The sequence below is a fragment of the Erythrolamprus reginae genome, chromosome 2 (assembly GCF_031021105.1).
Source record: "Erythrolamprus reginae isolate rEryReg1 chromosome 2, rEryReg1.hap1, whole genome shotgun sequence".
NCBI classification, from domain to species: domain Eukaryota; kingdom Metazoa; phylum Chordata; class Lepidosauria; order Squamata; family Dipsadidae; genus Erythrolamprus; species Erythrolamprus reginae.
Genome location: NC_091951.1, coordinates 55,120,089 through 55,145,178, shown reverse-complemented (window position 1 = coordinate 55,145,178; position 25,090 = coordinate 55,120,089). Strand labels below are relative to the sequence as shown.

General features: G+C 39.6%; 1 protein-coding gene across 14 annotated transcripts in view; it reads left to right on the top strand.

Moving 5' to 3' along the window:
- The window catches only part of MAGI1 (membrane associated guanylate kinase, WW and PDZ domain containing 1), a 655,279-nt gene that overhangs the window by 619,056 nt on the left and 11,133 nt on the right, over positions 1 to 25,090 (top strand). For 8 of the 14 annotated variants that reach the window (XM_070738178.1, XM_070738171.1, XM_070738168.1 and 5 more), the window contains 2 exons: positions 488 to 781; positions 6,579 to 6,782. In XM_070738178.1, coding sequence (XP_070594279.1) covers positions 488 to 781; positions 6,579 to 6,782 — 498 coding nt within the window. The remainder of the gene's footprint in view (positions 1 to 487; positions 782 to 6,578; positions 6,783 to 25,090) is intronic. The other 6 variants (XM_070738179.1, XM_070738174.1, XM_070738170.1 and 3 more) reach the window with 2 other exon arrangements.

Below are 25,090 nucleotides of genomic sequence, written 5' to 3'. Positions count from 1 at the left end.
AAATATAATAAAAGGGACACACATAATAAAGTGTACTATAAAAGAGAAAGAATGAATTATTGTACACATCCCAAATAGCAACACAACTTTTTTTGTCAAACTATACTAAATTCTATTACAGAAAAAAATCATTGGGCACATTTAATCTCTGAGTACCATTGAGCCAAAGCTGATCATGGGTATTCTTCTCTGGTGTTAATGTCCTCTGAGATGGGTGCCACTGTTGAGTAAAGATACACAAAACAAAAAGCCTCAGATGAACTTTGGAATATAGAAACAGGTGTAGGAAAAAAAAGTCATCCCAATAGCAGATTTCTCCCAGCTCTCAAAATATTTTGTCTTGCATCTTCCTTAATTGATGACCATTATAATCACTTGATACAAAGCAGAAAGCTAATGTAACAGCTTCATATTTTTCTGTAATACTCCTAGAAAAGTGACATTGCTGAAAAGTTGTTAATCTGAGATTGCATCTTTCTCAAAACAGTCCCCAAAGCAGAGAATGAGGTTCCCTCTCCAGCTTCTTCTCATCACAGCAGCAACCAACCAGCTTCTTTGACCGAGGAGAAACGTACTCCGCAGGGGAGTCAAAACTCACTCAACACTGTCAGTTCAGGCAGTGGCAGCACCAGTGGAATTGGTAGTGGTGGGGGCGGAGGCAGTGGCGTGGTCAGCACTGTGGTCCAGCCCTATGATGTAGAAATACGGCGTGGAGAGAATGAAGGTTTTGGATTTGTCATTGTTTCTTCGGTTAGTCGCCCAGAAGCTGGAACAACTTTTGGTAAGTAGAGAATACGTTTCTAAAATTTATGTTTTGGTGTGGGGTTTATGTGACTCCTATCAATATTTGAACTTCAAAAGGACATAAGAGGTTTCAGATATGGTTTTGGCTAATACGGTTATCCTTAATGTATCTGTAGTGTTTATTGAAGATATAAGATTCATCAATGATCAAAACAAGAGCAAGGGAAAAGACAGCAATCCTAGGTTAATAACAGAACCTAAAACAGAGTCTAATAAATCATAATCATAAATCATAAATTGTTATACTAGAGCAGAGCGAGTCAAACTCGCGGCCCACAGGCCCGATGCGTCATACTCTGGCCATGCCCACGCCTGTTCTGGTTTCTGGTAGAACTTTATCTATTACAAATAACTCTTACTAAATGCAGTATTTCATAAACCAAGAAACTCCATTTTTATTTCTCTTCCCTTCCGTATTCACTGCAGTTCATTCTGCCACATTCGTCTTCCTCCCCCTTATCTTTCTTAATTGCATTCCTCATACATTCCTCCCAGTCTTCTCCATTTAACAAGATTTATTTACTCACAACATGGTTCACGAACAGCAGAAATGACTGTAAAATAGCACAGAATGCATTTGCTTGCTTGGAAGTCAAATGGAAAAAACCTTTCATTTTCACCCTATAACATTGAAACTCCACCCTTCTTCCCCACTGACCCCCCCTGATGTACCAAATACATCACTACAGTATTTAACCCATTCCTCCCCTTCATATCTTCTTCCAAACACCTGTTCTTTACGTTTTTGGACCCTTCTGAATTTAGGATTGACCCATCAAACGTCTGATTCTTCCTCGCTAGATTCTGGACTCATAGCCCCATCCTGTGGCTGGCCTCCCACCTGATCTACTACCTGGAACCCCGGGCCCACCACTAATTCATAAACACTATCTGTATCAAAGTCCTCAATTTCTTCATCATCCTCCAACTGACCAGGAGTATGTACAACAACACCCAGTTTAGTGAAGTGAGGGAGTCCTTTTTATGTCACGTGACGACACCCTTACAACATGAGTCTGACACCCCTGCACTAGAGTACTGTGGCAATAGTAATTACAAATACAAAGCAGTAATTAAAATTCATAAATGTGCCCCCTTTCTATTTCAATAATGTGCCTAATTGGAAAACCAGGCTTTGGGAAATGTTTGCCTCCCAGGTCTTGTTCAAAGCTGAATTACAATTTTTGGTTTGGGTTGACTTTATTTTCTTTCTAAAAGATGTTTTGAAATTTGGATTCTACAAATAATGGCAGCAGGAGGGGGAAAATAAAAGACAACAGAGGGTGTAATCCTATGCTTAAATGTAAGAACCCTTGGTAGCATATGGCTTTTCTTGAGATAAACAGATTAGGAATTTTTAAGAAGATACTATAAAGGAAGCATATGTTCTAGCAATGTGGGTTTGTGTAGTTGGCATGGCATTCCTTTTGATTCACTTTTTTAAACATGGCACCATTCATGAGAAAAGCCTCTCAAATAACCTCTCTTTGCCTGTGAGGGTTTTCCCATTTACTTTTCTGGTAAGATTTGACCTTCCAAGTGATCTTTGCAGATCAAACACTTGCACCCTCTTCTTTCAATTACCCCACCATTGCATTGAATACATTTTAAATTAACTAAAGCCTAAATCAATGGTGAATCGCTATTCCATTTATATTTCTCTTGGCCCCGGGATGGAACTGAGAGGCTTAGATAGTCTTAAGACATTCCTGCAGAATAAAAATAAAATAAAAAATACGATGGAAGCTTCTTATCTCTAGAGCTTTTTAATCTGGATTTAACCCTGCACCTAGCTAGAACTGCTGATTTCCAAATCAATCTGAATGTATTAGAGATGGAGTGTCACCTCTTGACTCTGAGGCCTATTGTATATTTATTGCTTAAGCATCAAAAAAAAGTTTCCTCTTCCAATTTTCATCTGTCAGCCATATACATGCATGCACTCCAGTAGTTAGAGAAGGAGTTTTCAAACCTATTTTCCACTCTGGAGGAATTCATATGGTTCTTGTTTGCATTTATTGTAAAAAAAAAAATAATCCAACACTTGGAATCATGTGCAGTAATTATTCAATCTTTAAAAAGTCTTAGTAAACATAGAGAATACCAATTAAAAAGCATAACGACAGATGAAATAATGCAGCAAATATAGTCCAAGACCACTCAAATCCCACCCATTCAGTATAAACTCACAAATATAGACGGCAATTCTAAAATGATAAAAATGTATGTTCTAGTGGTGAAATTCAATTTTTTTCACTACTGGTTCTGTGGGCATGGCTTGGTGGGCGTCGTTTGGCTTGGTGGGTGTGGCAGGGGAAGGATACTGCAAAAACTCCATTCCCTCCCCACTTCTGGGGAAAGGATATTGCAAAATCTCCATTCCCACCCAATGGTATTTACGGGTTCTCCACACTACTCAAAATTTCTGGAATTCGGTTCTCCAGAACCTGTCAGAACTTGCTGGATTTCACGCCTGGTATGTTCTAAGCTCAGAGAATTGTATTGCAAAATCTATTGAAAGGTTAGAATGGTCTGTTAAACAAAGGTAATTAAATGTTTACTTTTACAGTTTGGATGGAACACTAGTGATTCATGTTCATTTCCGACAGTTTCTTGAAAGCTAGACATACAAGGCCACGTGAAAGCAAATTTATGTCTTGACTTCAAGTTAATCCCTCCCTTCTCCTCTGATCCCATATTCTGCATGAAATCCTTGTCCTTGGCTATACAGCGCTTACCCTGTATGTGTAGGTGGCTTGATAGTTTTATATAAAAGGTGGTCAATAAAAGTGGGTCAGACTAGGCCAAAGTTGTCTTTTCTACTGTCCTGGGGAACAGGTTTGTTCATTTCAGCGGTGAAATACATTTTTTTTCCTACCGGTTCTGGGGACATGGCTTAGTGGGCCTGGCAGGGGAAGGATATTACAAAACCTCCATTCCCACCCCACTCTGGTGCCAGCCAGAGGTGGTATTTGTCGGTTCTCCAAACCAGTGTTTCCCAACCTTGGCAACTTGAAGCTATCTGGACTTCAACTCCCAGAATTCCCCAGCCAGCTTTCGCTGGCTGGGGAATTCTGGGAGTTGAAGTCCAGATAGCTTCAAGTTGCCAAGGTTGGGAAACACTGCTCCAAACTACTCAAAATTTCCACCACCAGTTCTCCAGAACCTGTCAAAAGTGATTTTCACCCCTGGTTCATTCCTAATTTTTTAGAAATCAATCAATAAATATTTTTCCTGTATGGTGGTTGTATTTACGAACTGCTACCTGTTATGAAAATAATCCATTTTATGAGTTATCAGGTAGTGTATGGCTTATCATTTAACTCATCCTTCATTGTGATTTTTTTCACATCATCACATAGAAATAGTTCTAAAATGACTAATACAAATACAGTACAACCTTATTATATTTGGATGGCTTGATAAAATCTCCATTCACGCACAAATGAGGCCTCCATAGATATTATGGCCCCATGCAAAGTGAGTGAAGTAGCTGCTTCAAAACACAATTATGTATAAAGTTCTAAAGAACTTTAGAAGTTCTAAAGAACTTTATATGTTCTTTAATGTTGAGTAAATGTTGATGAAACCAAGTTAGGTAAGGGTACAATCATGTTTGATATTAGTTCACATTGCAATTCCAGCAGTGAAGTTTTGTGGGAACAAAATTGGAAAATTGAAATAGAAATATGAAGCCAAGTCAGAATAGAAAATAAAATGCCCAAAGAAGAGTGGAGTAAGCAGTAGCAGTAATGGTTTAGATTGATTGTAAAAGATATAAAATATAAAGAAGTCAATACATAGTAATCAATAATTTCAAATGAAGCAAAGCCATTAAAAGTTCCTTATTTGATAAATTTAAAAAATCACTAGTTCTCTATGCTGTATAAGCAGAAAAAAATGAAGCTACAGATATACAGATATAATTATGATCGAAACATTTAAATATGTCAAAGGATTAAATAAGGCCCAGGAGGGAAGTGTTTTTAATAGGAAAGTGAACACAAGAACAACAACAATCTGAAGTTAGTTGGGGGAAAGATCAAAAGCAACATGAGAAAATATTATTTTACTGAAAGAGTAGTAGATCCTTGGAACAAACTTCCAGCAGACGTGGTTGGTAAATCCACAGTAACTGAATTTAAACATGCCTGGGATAAACATATATCCTTCCTAAGATAAAATACAGAAAATAGTATAAGGGCAGACTAGATGGACCATGAGGTCTTTTTCTGCCGTCAGTCTTCTATGTTTCTATTATAAGTAATTTCAGTTAGTGATCATATTGAAAAATAGTTGCAGCTTAAACTGAGGAATAGTATGGTATATCTGAATCTAACCACCGTCACAAATTAAATTATGTAATCCAATAAATTGGTACATGAATTAACTCTTTTTTGTTAAAGAGAGAAGATTTTCGTTACTTCTAAATGTTGTTTTAAAACAACAGTAGGATATAAAATCATTATACAATTCACTATACATTATACAGTAGGAAAGAGCTCAATCTAGCTTTTCTGAACTATCCAAAATATACACAAATTTAGGGTGGATCAAACCCAATATACAATTCACTATACATTATACAGTAGGAAAGAGCTCAATCTAGCTTTTCTGAACTATCTAAAATATACACAAATTTAGGGTGGATCGAACCCAATAATGAGAGTTACAGGTATAGATCAAGACCAAGACTGTTGCTCTCCAAAGACTGGTGTAAAATTAATAAAGGCATGACATATATAAATATAAAATGAAATAAAAATAAAATGAACAATAATTTCCCTTGTTTCTCATCATTACCCACACTGGCTAAAGCTTTTGGTACTAGAAACCAAAACCAAAATCAACTGGTAGAGTTGATTAAGAAAAAGGTACTGTAAACATATTTTCCTTGTCCCTTATTATCATAATTTAATCTCCTATCCTTAACATGTATATCTAAAACTATTAGCTATAGAAATAGGGGTTGGCAACTACCTTTATTTAGATTCTTGAGATATTTGGGGTATCTTTAAGATTTCCCACTTGTTTTGTTGACAGTTTATATTAAATTGCTTTGAAAGTAAGCATTTTTGGAAAGCTCTATATTCTCCCTTGGTTCATCTTTAGTGGCTTTGTTCCTGGCCTCAATTAGTTCCTTTATTCATTGTAGTAGAAGCTCCTAATTCCCTACTGCTTTTATCCTTGCTGAAGTTATTTTTTGTAGAATCTATCCTTCTGAGTTTGAATTAAGAGAAAACTCATCCCTTGGTAGGCAATACAATGATTGTCTTTCAAAACGGAGAAAGAACAAAACATTGGCAGAGATTTTAAGCATCATTGGCTAAGATAAAGAATGAGACTAAGTTGGGTTCAAGGCAAATCAAAGAGGCTTTGGGTTGCCATTCAACAATTTCAGATTTACAAGGCCAATCCTTGTAGATTTTATTTGAGGGCTGCTGAGCACAGTGGCAGCCCATTCAAACAAACCCTGTGATATAACAAGAAGAGCCTTACGTGCAGAAGAAAAATACTATTAGAAGCATAGGAAACGCTGATTAGCACATTCTAATATTTGCACTCACAGAGTCAATTGCCAATGTTTTGAACACTGGCAGCAAAGCTCTCCTTTAATAACGTTTGCTTGATGCATTAATTAATTAACCCTTAACCTTCTCTTTCCCTTTTCAACCCTTTTTCTCCTTTCCCCCTCTCGCCATGTTCCCAACGTGTTTAAACGATTTGTTTAAAAAAAAATGCACACGCGCAAAAACAAAAAATCAATTCAAAAGCAGGCAATGCATGTGTGGCCATGCCTCACAAAATAGGTCGGATTATTGAGGGGAGCCCAGCAGACCGGTGCGGGAAGCTGAAAGTCGGGGACCGGATATTGGCCGTTAATGGTTGCTCCATCACCAACAAATCACATTCGGACATCGTCAACCTAATTAAAGAAGCGGGAAATATGGTTACTTTGCGCATAATTCCAGGAGATGGTAAAGTATACTTTCTCTTTTTCAAACCCTACCCTCTTTCCTACAATATAATATTGCTGTTGAATTACTGTGAGATGCATTGTTTTGCCTTCTTCTCCTCCTCCTCCACCTCCTGATTTTCTCTCTCTCTCTCTTGTGTACAAGTAGTCCTTGACTTATGACTGTAATTGAGCGTGGCAATTATAGCCTTAAGTTGTGATTGTTATAATGTCATCACATGACCAATCCAATATTAGGAATTTTGTTTTGTAGGGGTCATTAAGTGAGCATTTAGATTGTTAAGCAAATCCATTGTTTGCTATGGGCCAGGTTTTTGCTGCAAAGCAGAAGTAAACATCAGTTTCCGACAAAAATGTGACTGCAACACTCTACCAATGGCCGTAAATATAGGCCACTTGCCAAGCACCCAAAAGGCTGCCTTGTAAATGGCAAGGAGGGCAGCTATTGTAGTTTTGGAACCTGGTTGTAAGTAGCTTTTGCAATGTTTTCCGTAACTTCATTGTAAGTCAAGAGCTACCTGTGTGCTAGAGCAGCGTTTCCCAACTGGTGTGCCGCGGCACACTAGTGTGCCGCGAGACACGGCTAGGTGTGCCGCCAAGCTCCAGCTGGGCGGGGCGCTGCCGGTGCCGACCTGGAGCTCCCGCTCGCAGCTGTCCCCCGGCTCCTGCTCGATGCCGCGGTTTTCGGCGCTCTCCTGCTGGGCCCCAAAGAAGGAAGGCAGGAAGAAGGAGAGCTCCATTCTTCGCGCCTTTTCCCCGCCTTCCTTATTTGGGGCCCAGCAGGAGAGTGCCGAAAACCGCGGCATCCAGCAGGAGCCGGGGGACAGCTGCGAGCGGGAGCCCCAGGATGGAAGTACCGGCAGCGCCCCGCCCAGCTGGAGCTTCCCTGGCGTCGGCGGCAAGTGTCCTTTGTGGCCCGGCGGGAGGGCACTGGCAGTAGGAGCAGTGGGGGGGGGTGGCTGCAGCGGCCGCAGGCAGTTGCGGGGAGATAGCGGCGGCGAGAGGGAGCTCCAGGCGGCGGCGAGAGGGAGCGCTCTCTCTCTTAGCTGACTGCAAGCGGGAGCCCTGACGGTGGCGGTTGGACGTGCTGCTGGACGTCGTACATGCTGGCGCTGCGGGCCTGGCATATACGGTGTCCAGCAGCACGTCCAGCTGCCGCCGTCAGGGCTCCCGCTTGCAGTCAGCTGAGAGAGAGAGAGAGAAAGAAAGAGAGACATATAAGAGAGGCAGAGAGAGAGAGAAAGAGAGACATAGCAAGAGAGGCAGAGAAAGAGAGACAGAGCAAGAAAAAGAGACAGCAAGAGAGGCAGAGAAAGAGAGAGAGAAAGAGAGACATAGCAAGAGAGGCAGAGAGAGAGAAAAAGAAAGAGAGACATAGCAAGAGAAAAAGAGAGACTTAGCAAGAGAGGCAGAGAGAGAGAGAGAAAGAAAGAGAGACATAGCAAGAGAGAAAGAGAGAGAAAGAAAGAGAGATAGCAAGAGAGGCAAAGAGAAAGAAAGAGACATATAGCAAGACAGTGAAAGAGAGAGAGCAAGAGAGCGAGAAAAAAGCAAGAAAGAGATAGCAAGAGAGACAGAGAGAGAGAGAGAGAGCAAGGGAGAGAGAAAGACATAGAGGAAGGGAAGGAGGGAGAGAGATAGAGAACAAAAAAGAGAGAAAGAAAGAGGGATGGAGAGAGAGAAAGAAGGGAAGGAAGGAAAAGAGAGAAAGAGGGAGAAATAGAGCGAAAGGGAGGAAGAGAGAGGGGTTTTTTTGTCCAAACTTTTCTTTAGCCCGCCCCCGCCCCCGCCCCCCTTTCAATGTTCCTCAGGATTTTGAAAATATGAATAATGTGCCGCGGCTCAAAAAAGGTTGGGAAACACTGTGCTAGAGCATGGTGAGAAAACTTACTACTTTTATGAAGGAAAAGCAGATGTAGTGTTTGTAAGAAGTGTCTCTTTCTGTATATGAAAGCAAAGATTTAAAAAAAATACTGTGCCCTGATTGGTATGATCATCTATGTATCTTGGGTGTCTATTCTTAGTTGTGCAATGTTCACAGTAGTATATTGGTTTGCAAGTTAGTCTCTGGATTAGAGTGTTAGATGCATAGTCTCAAGCAATGTTCCCTCTAATTTTTTTTCGGTGTGGGCGGAAAAGTATAGTGTCTGAGTGGCTCATGTTGTGAGTAAGTAATTAAGTAAGTAAGTAAGTAAGTAAATAAATAAATAAATAAATCCCTTCTTTTTTTATTAAAAGAAATTAATAATTTTAAAAAACCAAAATCCATTACTATTAAAATTAAAACAACCAGCAAAACCAAAAACATAACTATTAATAAAAACAGGTGAGGGCTGGGGAGGTTTTTTCTCTGTTATTAAGTGCTTTTACCATATGTTTTAAATCAAAGAGTCACTTCTCTCTCTGTTTCTCTCTCTTTCCTGTCATTCTCTGCCTCAATCATTTTCTCACTTCTTTTTTTCTCCCCTTTTTTCTATCATTTCTCTCTCTCTTGCTTTCTCTGTCTCTCTCTCTCTTGCTTTCTTCCTCTCTCTCACTCTCTTCCTTCCTCTCTCCTCTCTCTCTCTTTCTTTCTCTTTCTCTCTCCCCTCTTTCTCTTTCTCTCTCTTTCTCACTTTCTCTCTTGTTTTCTTTCTCTGTCTTGCTTTCTCTCCGTTCTTCTCATAGCGGAGACCGGCGAAAGTGATTTTCAATGTCGGGCGCGCGGGCACACGTGCTCCCCATCCCCCTGCCAGCCCGGTCGGAACATTCAAAATAAGAAAAACTTTCGCCGGCGTCTGGAGGTGGGGTTTCCCATCGAGGGGAGCATCAGTGAAATCGCAGCATCGCAAAAGCACAGAGGTCCGGAGGTGGGGTTTCGAGGACTTTGGTGTTTTTGCGATGCTGCGATTTCACTGATGCTCCCCTCGCTGGGAAACCCCACCTCCGGACCTCCTTTGCCAGCGAAGCGCTCGTTTTTGTGATGCTGGGATTCCCCTGCAGCATCGCAAAAACACAGAAGTCCGGAGGTGGGGTTTCCAATGGAGGGGAGCCTCGGGGGAAACCCAGCAGCGCAAAAATGGGCGCTTCAGCTGGCAAAAGGGGTGAATTTTGGGCTTGCACACATTAATCGCTTTTCCATTGATTCCTATGGGAAACATTGTTTCATCTTACAAACTTTTCACCCTTAAGAACCTCGTCCCGGAACCAATTAAGTTTGTAAGACAAGGTATCACTGTATATGAAAACCTCAGTTGATTACAGATCACTTGGGCTGGAGGTTTTAATGTTTAGAGTCCATTATGATTTTACCATATGAAATTTCAGGCTGGATTTGATTTAAATCACTAGTAAAAAGGCTTGATTTAAATCAGCTTGTTTTAAATCATAATTTTTAAAGAGCAGCTGTCATCTCTGTCTCTCAGCGGGTCCTCCTCTGATCCACTGTTGACTCACCGACAGTCCCATTCATTTTAATGTGATGTGGCAGTGAGGGCTGTGGCAGGCAGCAGATGAGTGGGTGCTTGCTAACAGGTACTGCCATGATGGATCTGAAATGACAGGTGCTCTTTAATATTATATTTATAAGCTGCTTAGAAGGTTTCTTTTCATTTTTAACTGCTTGCCGTCCCTCCTCATACTTAGAGCCTGGCGGTACAGATGCATTTCTCTTCAAACAATCATACAGTTTGTAGTATACATAGATTTGCAAAAAAATGGGTGCATTTTTGGCCTGCAGAGTGCTTCTGGGGGCTATGGATGTCAAAAATGCAGCACTCGGAGGGTCCAGGAGCCAAAAAAGTGGCCCGTTTTTGGCGAAAATGGGAATGCGGAGCACTGAAGAGTGCTCCTGGGGGCCTGGGAGGGTGAAAATGTGACACGTGGAGGGTTTAGCAGTCCAAAAACGAGCTCATCTTTGGCAAAACCAGGATGTGCAGAATATTGCAGTGTGCTTCTAGAAGTTGGGAAGGGCAAAAATGCAATGCGTGGAGGGTTCAGGAGGCCAAAAACAGGTCCATATTCAGTCTATAAGATGCACCAAAATGTTCACCCACTTTTTGGGGAGGAGGGAGTGCGACTTATGCACTGAAAAATACAGTAGTTTGGATTGTCGGAGGCCTAGAATGAATGAGAATGTTGGCTTTTGGGGGGAAAAAGATCTGTTCAGCGATATGTTTCGAAAACAATAGATGCTAGAATTAGTAGTTTAAAGTTTTACATGGGAATGGTAGCAAAATGTCAAGAATGGTCCTGAAACGAATGCTCTAAAAGTTACTATCATTATAAAAATGAAAAAGAAGTCACATGTTATGAGAATGTTGATAAATGGTAAGGCTTATGAGTATAGAGCAAGGCTGTCAAACACAAGACCCAGGGACCAGATCTGGCGTCTGGGGTGCTTAAATCCGGCCCATGGGGCCACCATAGAAACACCAAAGGACTGGCCTGCAGTGCCTCTGCCAGCAAAAATAGAGCTCTGGTGGGCCACACACAGCCTCCCCGAGCACCAGTTTTGCAGGCAGAGGGCTGCAGGAGATTGTCATGGGCAAAAACGGAGCATAGACAAGTGACATAGACCTGGCCATGCCCACCCCACCCACCCCCAGCTCCCGAGGTCAAACACAATCCTGATGCAACCCTCAATGAAATTGAGTTTGACGCTCCTGGTACAGAGGATTGAAATGGAGAAATGTTAAATATACATTCAGTTCATATTGTTTACTTCTAGGGTAACAATAGTAATGGAGTAACTATATGACTTTTTAAACGTGTGTGTATGAAAATGGCATTTGTGCCCGATAATAGGAGAGATCCCATTTTTATTCCCTGAGGGAAGGTTAGCAAAAGTGAATGGAAACATTATAGGGTATTAATTTGCTAAGCATATTTGGAAGATTTTTGGCAAAATTGTAATCAAAATGGCATTAGAAGGAGATAGTGAAAACTTTGGAAATGCGATTCAGTTTGAAGAAAAGCAGGGAATCTCCAAACCACATTTTTGCTTTTCGGTAATTCTTTGAAAAAAAAAACATTCTGATTGCAGCTTTATTGATTCAGAAGCATTACATGATAAGGTGAATATTTTTGAACTGTGGATAGTTTAGTGCACTTATGGATTTGAAGGTTGGTTGCTGAATTCAGTATATATATAGAAAATGTTTTGTGAACCTAATGGTATAATGAGCAGTATGAGCCTAAAAATTGAATGATTAGTTATATATAAAGTTACATGAAAATGTTTAAGTACCTCCAGTCAAATTGTATGTATCAATAAATCCCTACGTTAACAGGAGTTTACGTTACTTCTGTAGGGTAGAAAGTGAAACATTACTTGAATCCCACAAAATCTGCTTGAGCAGTGATGGCAAACCTATGGCACGGGTGCCATAGGTGGCATACAGAGCCATAACTGCTGGCACATGAGCCATTGCCCTAGCCTAGCTTCAACATGTATGTGTGTGCTGACCAGCTGATTTTTGGCTCGCACAGAGGATCTAGGAGGGCATTTTTGGCTTCCAGAGAGCGTCCAGGGGGATGGGGGAGGGCATTTTTTCCCTACCCTCCAGAGAAGCCTTTGGAGCCTGGGGAGCGTGAAACACAAGGATACTGAGCCCACTAGAAGTTGGGAAACAAGCCGATTCCAGCCTCCAGAGGGCCTCTGGGGTGGGGGAAAGCTGTTTTTGCCTTCAGGCATTGAATTATGGGTGTGGGCACTCACGCATGTGCAACCTCTTTCGGCGACCCGAAGAAAAAAGGTCCACCATCACTGTGCTAGAGTATTAAAATGTGGTGTTACTTCTATGAAACAAGATTCACATTGTGTACTCTTTGGAACAACATACCATCAAGATTTGTTTGGCTCCCATCCTGTTAACTTTTCATAAGGCTATAGAAAATCTTATCCCCACCCTCTGCCTCCATGCCTTGGATGGGTATTGGTTGACCCTGTCTGGCAAATTGTTTTGAAATGTGAAGTTGCTATAAATTGTATTGTGGGCTGTTCCTGTGGTTTTCCAGTTCATTGACTATTTAGCTTTGTTTAATCAACTAAACTCACAGTTTTCAAGTTGGGTGACCATATCAAAAGCTAATAAATAAGTTCAAGTATGTAGAACTATTTCAGTGTTGCCTAAATTTTTTAACAGGTCTTTTGCTGCTCTGTATGGAGATCTGACCATTTTTAAGGCAGTTCCAAAGATTTTTCTCAATCTTCCAGCTCCAGACTTGTCTTTAATAGTTCTGAGTAGACCTGTTGTAAATGTTAGAAGCCTTGCACCTTTTCTAGTCTTATTAACAACTTTAATTGTCTTCAGAGAGGGGCGGCAGACAAATCTAATAAATTATTATTAATATTATTAATATTATTATTATTTATTGCACAGTTTTTAAAAAGCAGCAATGAACCAACAGTAAGAATGACAGATGCTGAAATTATCACAATTTTTTCCCCATCACCATCTTCCTTGTAGATGGGAGAGATTGTACAGAAAAGGATTACAAGAGAGTAATGTGGAACACACAGCAAAAAGAAGGAGCGACAAGCTTGCTAGACAAATCTCCAGTGCATTCCCTCTGATGTACTGTATATATTCTCCATTATGTGCCTGTTTACTCTCTTGTAATCCCTTTCTCCCCGGTGAATGTAAATACAGACAATTCCCTTCTTGCTAACTATTCCAATGCCAGGGTCAACATTCCAAAAGGTGGAAGAATGGGGACAAAGGCAAGCTAAAGTAAAATTGAAAGCAGAGTTACGATCACCTGATTTTCCACTTAGCAACCATGTCATTTAGGAACAGAATTGCCAGTCTTAACTGTGCTCACTAAAGGAAGACTACTAGTATTTAACTAGGATCCCATAGTCAGAGACGTTTTTGAAGCTGAAAAAAAGTTTCAAGAGAGCAACCTGAAACTTACCTCTTGGTTAAGCAATTTTAAGAAACAAAGATGTGAAATTACAGAGAGATTTGAAATATGTGGTGCATAGGATACTTTAAAATTATCTTTTTTTTAAAGCCTTAAACTTAAAACTTGGCATATATTTTCCTCTTGGCTTCTAGGTGCTCACTAAGAAAGGATTTTTCAAAATGACCATTAGATCATTAGTTATGTCGGGATTATTAACACACACTGATATTAAGGAGTTAGAAGTTCTACTCCCCCTTCCCAGCTGAAAAGAACTCTGTTCCAATCGCCAGTGGGCGTGGCCAGCGTGTAACTCATCTGGCCTGCAGGCTGGGAGCTTAGACATTCTACTTCAGTGTTTCCCAGCCTTGGCAACTTGAAGATATTTGGACTTCAACTCCCAGAATTCCCCAGCCAGCAAATGCTGGCTGGGGAATTCTGGGAGTTGAAGTCCAAATATCTTCAAGTTGCCAAGGTTGGGAAACACTGTTCTACTTCATGTTAAGGAGTTCAGTTTCGTAGTGAAGTACAGGTATCCAGATACTAGTGTTTAATAAAAATGGAAAAATTATAAAATATACAAATAATGATAGATGGCGTATAGGTGTATATAGTCCATAGGTGTCAAACGTACAGTGTCACATTCCAGTCATATGATGTTCCTTTTTTCTTTTTTTAATAGTTTATTGTTTTATTGAAAAAAAGGGATGGGGGAAAGGGGATACAAAAGGGAAGGGAAGGGACGTAAACCACATATGGGTAACAGATAGCAGTCATTGTATATCAATTCTAATTATTGAGCTATACAAAATAGAATGACAATAAAGTAACAGTAAGTTATATATATATTCATATCTATTACTTATATAGATTCAAAAGTGTTTTATTAAGGCAGTGTGAGAACTGAGAAATATGTGGAAAGGTGAAGTAGAGTTTGAGTGGGGGAATAGGGAAAAGGGGAGATAGTACCTGCTATATAGCAGGTGTTAGTAGTTTGACGACTTGTTAGTTTGTTGTGTATGGTAGGTGTATATGTTTAAGATAGGTATAGATTGAGTTGTTAGTATTTATAAGTGTATATCAAAAGAATTGAATTCAGACAGTATATGCAATTAATGTTTTTTCTTTTAGCATTTTAAGTTGAATGTGGATGGTGTTTTTTTTAATGGTTTTTTAATTACCGTATGTTCTAATGTGAGATGGAAAGTTGTGTTATAATTATAGACCAAGCCATATCGATAACAATTAAACGCAAACCTGAATTATTCTTGTTAGGCATCTTCCGACAGAAAATTACAAAAGAAGATAGATATCTTATTATACAAATACTGACTGCTGCTAGAATAACTTATGCTCAACAGTGGAAACAGGAAAACATCCCGACTACCTTGACTATTATCACCAAAATCATGGAATGTGCTGAACTATCTAAATTGACAATGGAGATACAAAACAAAATTGACACAGAGTTCTACAGGGCCTGGGAGAAGCGGTACCGATGGTTATCCAACGCCAACAATAATATAAAAAGAAAGTAACACAAACTCACAAACACAACTTTCCATCTCAGTCATATGATGTTTCATGACATCATTCCCCTCCATGGAGTTGGAGTGGGCGTGGCCTGCGCATGATGCAACCAGCCCGTGAGTCACCAGTTTGACATCCTGATGTAGTCTATTCCAGAAAGGGAATGCTTATTGAAAAAAGCAAAATCGGCACTATTTAGGAGCAGAAGTTGGTTCACTTTGTTGTATGGAAGTAAGAGTGGAATATGTCTGCAGAACCCCAAAGCTATTTGAACTGCTGGGGAAATGGGGTACTAAGAATCGTGCATGCTCAGTTGTGCAGTCAAGAATAAATGTGGCTTGCATACAAAAATGAATAATATAAAAGAGAAGGAGGCATGTAACTGAAGTTGCAAAAGTATATGAAGAAAAAGTAAATGGGCTGTGTGAAAGAGAAAGACTGAGAAAGTTGAAGTGTCACAGCAAAGACATTTAAAGAGCAAAAATCAGCACAGAAAGCTCTGTTGGATATAATGGAAACAAGGATGGTTTGCAAAAAGATAAATTTAAAGAGAAGTACAATAAATGGAGTAATCTTGATATAGACTAATTTCAGCTATTTTTTCTATATATATATATTTTAATTTCACCCTTTATTTTTCTTCTCTTAGTAATTCTTCCTCCATTTTTGCTATCCACATCTGGATGCTTACCCAAAAAGGCAGCTGGTTGATAGATCTTAGTATCTGCTGTGGTTAGCTCTGGCCAAGCTCCTGCACCAAGGACTGTGGATGTGGGGGAGACATCCACATGCCGCAGGCCTGTTTTGCCCCCGGTGGAATCTGCTGATGAAGGCTCCTCTGACCAAGAAGACATGAGTGACAAGGAGGAGGAGAGTGTGGCAGACAGCTCAGAAGGAGATCAATTATCTAGCTCCTCCTTGGATTTGGAACAAGAGTTAATGATACAGCCATGCATGTGGAAGAGCGATGCATAGGCAGCAACAACTGAGAGATTATTATCAAAGAAAATGAGGCCACCTGTGGTTGGGTGGGGCTGTGGTAATTAGTGAGGCTGCTATAAATAGCAGCCTGTGGGTTTGGCCATTGTGGAGGATTATCTGATCGTTGCGTTTCCGTGCCTGCCTTGCTGACTTAGATCTTTTGTGTGCTGATTTTTCCCTGCTTTGAAACTAAACCAGAGCAAAGTATGTTTCACTTTGTGAAAGAAGAAGGAATGTGAATTGCCTCACAGCTGCAAGCTAAGTATCTCAGAACTGATAAAGGACTTGCACAAATTACCAGTTTGTTTGGAGACGAGTGCTGTTTGCTATACCAAAAGAGGGCTTGGTTTATTTGAATTTTTGTTATAAAGAACATTGTTTTGAATGTTCAAACGTGTGTGTGTGTCTGAAACTTGTATCTGTGCATTTTCCGGAGGATTCTACCAGAGAGCTGGACAGAACAGTATCCATTCTCTACTATTTTCTCTCTTCCTTATTTAATATCATGCATGATACTGTTGTCGAGTATCAACAGCTTATGGCAACTTCCTCAGTATTCCCCTGACTCACTTTATTTGACAATTGTTTTAAAAAAATCAAATAAATTTAATAATTAACATCTTGTACTTTTTTGATGTATGAACTTCAGAGGCCCGGTAGCATGCCATTAACTCTTGATTAGTTCTTCATCTCTTTATTTGTTGGCTACATATATTTAGTAAACTCTTTCTCTGCTTTGCCTTCTTTATCTTGCTCTTAGCTAGGCCTACTCTCCCTTATGTTACACCTTAAAAAACAAAACAAAAAAACACCAGCACATCACACAAAGCAGCTTCTGGTGCTAAAAGATGTCCCTGCGAAGGTAACACACTCTTGTGTTAAACATGTCTGGAAATAACTCTCATTTCAGCATCTCTATTTCTATATTTCTGGAGGAAAAAAAATGTTATGAACCAATTGCTAAACCACTGGTTCTTCCTATAGGGAAGAATTGGGAACTGAACTCCAGTTTTGTAAAATAGTTGATATCCTTGGAGTCTTAAAATGCCATCAATAAATCTAATTTTATTTTATTTTTCTTTCTTTATAGTCTGTTTCTAGATCAGTGTTGGCGAACCTTTTGGGCACCGAATGCTGAAACAGGAATGGTGTTTGCGCGTGGGGCAGCACTAGAAACCAGAAGAGCAGCTCCCCAGTGTTTGCGTGCTTAGCTTCCGGTTTCCAGCAAGTACATGTCCATTGGTCACCTGGTTCTGGCATGCATGCACACCAGGAAGCAGCTCTTCTGGTTTCCGCCCTTCCCACATGTGAAGACCAACTGGTCTTCACACATGCATGCAAATCAGAAACCGAAAGACCAGTTCACCAGCGTGCATGCACATGCTTGGACCGGGAAGAGCAATGGGCACCAACTGGCATGCCTGGAGCAATAGCTCTGTGTGCCACTTCCAGCATGCATGCCATAGGTTTTCTATAGCGGTTCTAGACCATCCATCTCCCTCAAGGGAGGGCTCTGGGTGGTGTACATACTGCCAGTATGTTTAGAAGCTTGCTTTTGTATTAAGTGTGAGTTGTCTGTGCAGGGCGACAGTTGAAGTCTTTTCCTTTTGCTTTTTTTCTGGGTATAATCTGGATGTTTGCAGTCTGCAAACAAAGGTCATTGATAAGCACATTGCTTTATACTAAGCCTGTTGTTTTTCTGTTCAGATTGAGGGAGACTTAAAGGGTTTTTATTTAGCTGTAACAGTGGTTTTAAAAATTATTATCATTTTAAACAGTGCTTTTGGAAGATGTTTCCTGATTGAGGACATGCCCCAAAACCAGAATCCAAAACAGAAATATTATCGGATGATGCATTTTTAGGGTAGTCTTTTCATTCTGCAATCTGACATGTGCAATTTTAATAGACACATTGTCTGGTTTTTGACTGCTATGACATTTTAAAATCTAATACAGTAAATATTAAATTAACTTGTCATTGTTAGTCACCCAGAGTTCTGAATAGAATAGAACAGAATAGAATAGAATAGAATTCTTTATTGACCAAGTGCAATTGGGCACACAAGGAATTTGTCATTGGTGCATATGCTCTCATGAAAGAAAAGATACAATTTAATCATGAGGTACAACACTTAATGATTGTCATAGAGTACCAATAAGGAAATAATCAATATTAATATAAATCATAAGGATACAAGCAACACATTGCAGTCATACAGTCATAAGTGAGAGGAGATGGTGATAGAAATGATGAGAAGACTCATAGTAATAGTAATTCAGCCTTAGTGAATAGTTTGACGGTGGTGAGGAAATTATTTGTTTAGCAGAGTGATGGCGTTCGGGGAAAAACTGTTCTAGTTGTCTTGGTGTGCAGTGCTCTATAGCATCGTTTTGAGGGTAGGCGTTGAAACAATTTATGTCCAGGATGCAAGGGGTCAGTAAATATTTTCATGGCCCTCTTTCTGACTCGTGCAGTATACAGATCCTAATTGTTTTCTCTGCAGTTCTGATTATCCTCTGAAGTCTGTGTCAGTCTTGTTGGATTGCAGAACCAAACCAGATAGTTATAGAGGTGCAGACTCGGTAATTACTTTGTAGAACTGTAGAGTTCCTCGGTAGAGCTCCTTGGGCAGTTTGAGGTTCCTGAGTTGGTGCAGAAAGAATATTCTTTGTTGTGCTTTTTTAATGACATTTTTGATGTTAGCTGGTTTTATGCAGTTTCATCGTTGTCTCAAATGAGATTAATCACTGTTGTATCATCTGCAAACTTCAATAGGTTAACAGATGGATCACGGAAAGACATCAATGCTTACTAGATGTGTCTTTATTTGGGAAATAAATAATTAAAGGTATTGATGAAATGCAGTGTATTTGAGCATTGAGCCATACTGTATGTATACATCAATGCTTAACAAGTTGAATTTACACTTGCTGCATGGCAAGTGAAGAATGTTTCTAAGACTCTTTAGCATCATATTTATTTTGGAGATGTTGATTAGCTTATGTGTCATAAGTACTTCTATTTTTATGTTGCACATCTTTTTATCAGTTTGCAACCTCTTTGATTACTCTTCATGCTTCTAACTGAAAATGCCCATGGAAAGAATCCCTCTGGGTTTCTTTGAGAAATTTAATTAAAGTTGGAAAAAAACTGTATGTTCACAGGAAAGATAGATGTAGAATGAAATTGAGGATATTCATGCATTCCATCAACCATTTTACAACTGAAGGAAAGACCTAGATTCCTACAATCTATGTATATACATTTTCTTTTTTTGAAAAACAGGATTTTAATTTTATCCCAGTTCTAGCATCTCAATTATACATAAGTTCCTTATGGAAATGGATGGTTGGTTTTATAGTCATGAAAAGTGTTAAGATTCATTTTTGGATTTATTGCAAATTCATTTTTTAAATTAGATTCAGAAATTTCATTCTCTATGCAACTCAATGTACTTATACTCTTATATCCTACTGCAAATTCATCCATGAAGAATTCAGCGAACTCATTTATGTTAATTCTTGTCTAAACATTGCTCCTTTCATTCAAGGTTACATATGACAGTTCAATCTAGAATGGTCATCAGTATGTTCCAAAAAACACCCCCAGTGAAATAAAACTCCAAGGCTAGAAGTTCCCCAGAGTTCCAATTTATTAGAGATGCCATGTTGGCAACATCCTCGGAGTCCCCGGAGAGGGGGGGCATGCAAATCCAATTAAATAAAATAAAATCTGGGAAAACTCGAATCTGAAAGTTTCCAGGTTTTCTCCTCCCAAACGAAAATTCAAGTCCCTGCCCAGTACATGTCCATCATACGATTCGATCAGGCACCCCCCAAATCTGAAGATGCCTCCCAGTCACTTCATCATAGCTGCAGGGCATAACAGTACCTTGACTTTCTGGAAAGAATTTTATTTAGACTACTATATTATCACCTACTTCCTATAACACACACACACACACACACACACCAATTATCTCACAGAAGAAAATGTGGCAGGCCTGAATACAGAAAGGTAAAAGGTGGCTTCCAGGCCTGACATATATGAGTTGTCTATTATGGGTAAAATTTCGAGTTTTTGAAGGCTCAGACAAAATTGTTCTCCTGCCTTTTTATGCAGTCTTGCCAGGTATCTTTGACAATTGACAAGTAGACAATTGCATACACAACCTTTTCTACTTGTCTTTGACTAATCACAGAGTTGGCAGTAAGGGGTTTAGACTTCTAAAGCAATCGGAGGGGAAATCCTTTTTCCTTTTCAAGTAATTTTATTACACTTATGCAAGATTTGATAAAACATTGTAAAAATAGATCAATGTGACATAACCCTATTTGGTAGCCCGATGCAAGGTGGCCTAGATTCATTTAGACAAAAGATTCCTGTTAAGGTGGTTATTTTCATCAAGGTAAATGTTTATTTCACTGAAGCATTTTATAGGGCCTCAAATCTTCTCAATGTCTCCTGCCTGTCACTTCCCAGAGCCAGACGAAGCTTCTGTTCAGACATTGTATTTGGGAAGAAGGTTCTTTGAAGCACAGCCTGGTCATGATTGAGATGGATGTTTTCCAGTATGGTTCATCAGAGCTTGGAGTAAGGCATGCCAGGGAAGGAAGACAGCACATCCTTCATAGCACTCACAAAAGCTGATGTGTGTCTTCTTCAGCAGCATTTCCAAAACATTGGCAAACAGGCTGAAGGCCATGAACAATTCATCTTCATGGTACTGACTCTGAAAGCTTTCCAAGCAGACAGAAGTAAAGCAACATGAAGCACCTTTAAAGAAGGGCTTTGCTTGTAGCTTTGTTGAAGAAAAACACCCCTTTGAATATTTGCACGGTTCTCCTATTTAAAAGAATGTGATACAATTATTTACAGTGCAGTTAATAATTATTATTATTTATTTATTTTTTATTTATTTATTTATTTATTTATTGGATTTGCACTCTTTCAGGACTCGGGGCGGCTCGCAACATATCAAAAAACAGTATACAATATAAATTACTAAAATCCAATTAATATAACTAACTATTCTAAAACCCATTCTAAAAACCCTGGAACATTAAAAATCATTCATTCACATTCGAACAACAAACATACATCATACTTGTCAGCCCAAGCCTGTGGCATAGATAGGTTTTCAGGTTCTTACGGAAGGCGAGAAGGGTGGGGGAAGCTGATTCCAGAGGGCTGGAGCCCCCACAAAGAAGGCTCTTCCCCTAGGCCCTACCAAGCAACATTGTCTAGTTGATGGGACCCGGAGAAGGCCGACTCTGTGGGACCTAACCAGTCGCTGGGACTCATGCGGCAGGAGGCGGTCCCGCAAGTAATCTGCATCGTTATCAGGGGTTTGGCTGCTTTCAGTGACTATTTCGAGAAAGGCCTGTTGTGATACAAGTTAACAAAATCATTGGCACTAATTTAGAATCTCACCAATGGGAATTGCATTGCAATAAGGATATACATTTGATACAGTGACTATGTTAGAATTGGTAGCGATAATACACTACTGTATGCCCCCCCCAAAAAACCCTTGTCATCTTTGTTCTTTTATATATCATTTTGTTTTTGCCTTTTTCTATAGGCTTCCCACAGGCTTCTGAATAGCCATTGTGAAGCTCATAATGTTAGAACTTGAAAGTTTTTCTGTGTAATACATCCAGGTAGTTTAAAGTTCTTTTGTGAGGGAACAATGCAAAGCTCTTGGAGAATAAGACTCAGAGCTATATTTCAGTCTCTTGAACAATTTGATGTGTTTGGCTACTCAGCTTGATATCCGAATAATGATATTGGAAAGAGTTTCTTGATGGAATTTAAAGAGTGCACTAGAAAAGTCTTCTCCATTCTTGAAATCTTCAGATGGGATGGCTAATGGTAATTGGTCATTGTGTATATTTAACAAATCAAGATGGGTTGGAAACCATGCATTATAAATTTTCAGGACCTCTAAGCTGTTTAACAGTTAGTAAATTAATCGTTGTATAGATATAATCATTGCATATGAATCTATTTGACTGTGATTGTTTGCTTGTTTATTTTGGAAAGCCTTGAAAATTTTGCTGTACAAGTATGAAAGACCAGATACATCAATTTACATTCCATGTGCTACTCTGAAAAACATCATAAAAATTTCTAACTTATTGCTGCATGTGGAGAAGCTTTAAAATTTTTATTTCTTTTATATATTTTAAAACTACTTTCACGAAGCCCTCAACACTTCAGAAAGGTGGTTTTTTTAGGGTGCAGTTTATTTGAGAGGAATTTAAGGTTGATAAACATTCATTTGTGGGGAGAAAAAGATGAAAAACATTCTTAAGATAATTTAAAATGCGAGTTAAAGTTCACATTTCTCTACAATTCCTATATAGTTCAAATTTTCTATAATGCTTTGAAGGCAGGTGCTGGGTACTTTTATGTTAAGTCTTTGTGGTTTAAATGCCAAATTAAATTGCAGCCAGGAACCAAAAAGCACTTTGCCTGAAATATGTGTGTATAGTTTCTGTTTGAAATGTACAATGGAATCAGCAATTATGCAGTTGAATCAGTTTAGGGTGGGAATAGTTTGTCTGGTGTTGTGGACTAATTTTCTTCAGACTATACCCAGAATTAATAATGACAAGAAATTATAGAAACTTATAACCCAGTGATGGCGAACCTTTTTTTCCCTCGGGTGCCAAAAGAGCGAGAATGCCCACTCTCCGAGTCTTTGGAGAGGGGCGGCATACAAATCTAATAAATCTAATAAATAATAATAATCCATAATTCAATGAAATGGGAGGGTGAGAACAGCTTCCCCTGCCCCCCAGAGGCCCTCTGGAGGCTGTTTCCCAACTTTTCGGGGACCCAGTAAGGTCGTGTTTCACCCTTCCCATGCGCCAAAGGTTTCCCTAGAGCCGGGAGAGGGTAAAAACGCCCTCCCCCATTCCCCCAGAGACCATCTAGAAGCCAAAACCTCCCTCCAAGAACCTCTGTGCGAGCCAAAAATCAGCTGGCTGGCACACACACGCATGTTGGAGAAGAGCTCAACGGCTCGCATGCCAGCAGATATGGCTCCGCGTGCCACCTGTGGCACCCGTGCCATAGGTTCGCCATCACTGTTCTAACCCATCTGAAGGATACCACTTTGCTTACCATTGAATTAGACACTGGGTATGGTACTTGTCCATTGTAAAGAGACGTGGTGGCTCAGAGTCTAAAAACGCTGAGATTGTCAATCAGAAGGACTGCAGTTCGAATCCTTAGAGCTGCATAACACAGTGAGCTCTGATTACTTGTCCCAACCTAGCAGTTCTGCCCACCTACCGTGTTTCCCCGAAAATAAGACACTGTCTTATATTAATTTTTGCTCCAAAATTTGTGCTACGTCTTATTTTCGGGGGGTGCCTTATATTTCTCAAATAAGACAAATTCACAGGCAGAAAAGCTGACACCCCCAAAGAAAGTATACCGTACGGTACACTGATTATGGTACGGTACCTGTCAGTATGGCAACCACACACACAAACGACGGCACTTATATGGTACAACAGTATACTCCCGCTATTGCAGCTTCCAGCCACCAGAGGAACTACAGTCTACGCACTGTAGTGGAGACTGTAATGGCGGTGAGACAGCAGCAGACTGTGTCTGCTGTACTGGATGGTACAAAGCGATGGAAGGGGCCAGCAGGGGACGCCACATTATTATGGTACCGCTATGAACAGCTTTGAATGGTACCGTATGTTTTTCCACCGTACCGTATGTAAACTTGACTACGCCTTATTTTCAGGGGGGTGCCTTATATTAGCAAATTCTGCAAAACCTCTGACATGCCTTACTTTCAGGGTACGTCTTATTTTCGGGAAAACAGGGTAGCAGTTCGAAAGCACGTTAAAAAATGCAAGTAAGAAAGTAGTGACCATTTTGGTGAGAATGTAACAATGTTCCATGCGCCTTCGGTGTTTAGTGATGACCAGGGATGTCTTTGGGCAATGCTGGCTCTTTGACTTAGAAACAGAAATGAGCACCACCCATAGAGCCAGAAACGACTAGCACACATGTGGGGGGGGGGACTTTACCTTTACCTTATGATCCTTGTCAAAGGTCTGTCACCGAATCTATTTGTACTTAAACACTCAGTTCTGAATGCGCATTAAGAAGCTTGCGAATAGGATTAGCTAATAATAATACATTTATTTACTTATTATTTTGCACATTTTTCACCCAATTAGTGATGAACAATTGAATCTTGAATAGACTCACTGGAAAGCATTTTGCTTGTGGTACTGAAAGTCTTTGCCTGTTATGTTGGATTACTAACAGCATGATATAATAAACAAATCTTTTGGTTTAGGAATACCACAGATTATTACCGAATTTTCTGCTTATTTATTTCTATACCTTCATTGCCCCTTCTTTGATTTAATCAAGTTGGTCACTGTGACCTATGCGATTTTATCAAAATCAATACAATATCTGATGTGATTATTCTGACAAGGGCAGCTAAAAAACATTAGAGGTCACTGTAAACTCTTGGACTAAATTGGGAAATGAATCCAAGGTCATGGGGGATAAAAGGGCTAAAAACTCAGAAATTGTGTTAGAATCTTGGGGAGCAAAAGGATATTAAAATGTACTGAAATCATTTCATGAAAATAAGAGGACTTTTTAAACAATAGGGTAAAATTAAAAGTAGGGAAGAAAACAGCTATATAATCTGTAGCTTTGATCTGATATTACACACTATTTTTCACAGCTACTGTGAGAGAACAGAAATCATTCTTGTGATTTTCATAACTGCGTTGGGGTATTTTTTTTTCTTTGCTCCTTTCCCTCATAGTAGAGATTTGTAGGCAGTGTTCACATGTGTGTTGTTAAATGAATATTTTTATACAGTAGTATGTTTTCTGTTATTGGATTTCCGAAATCTAAGC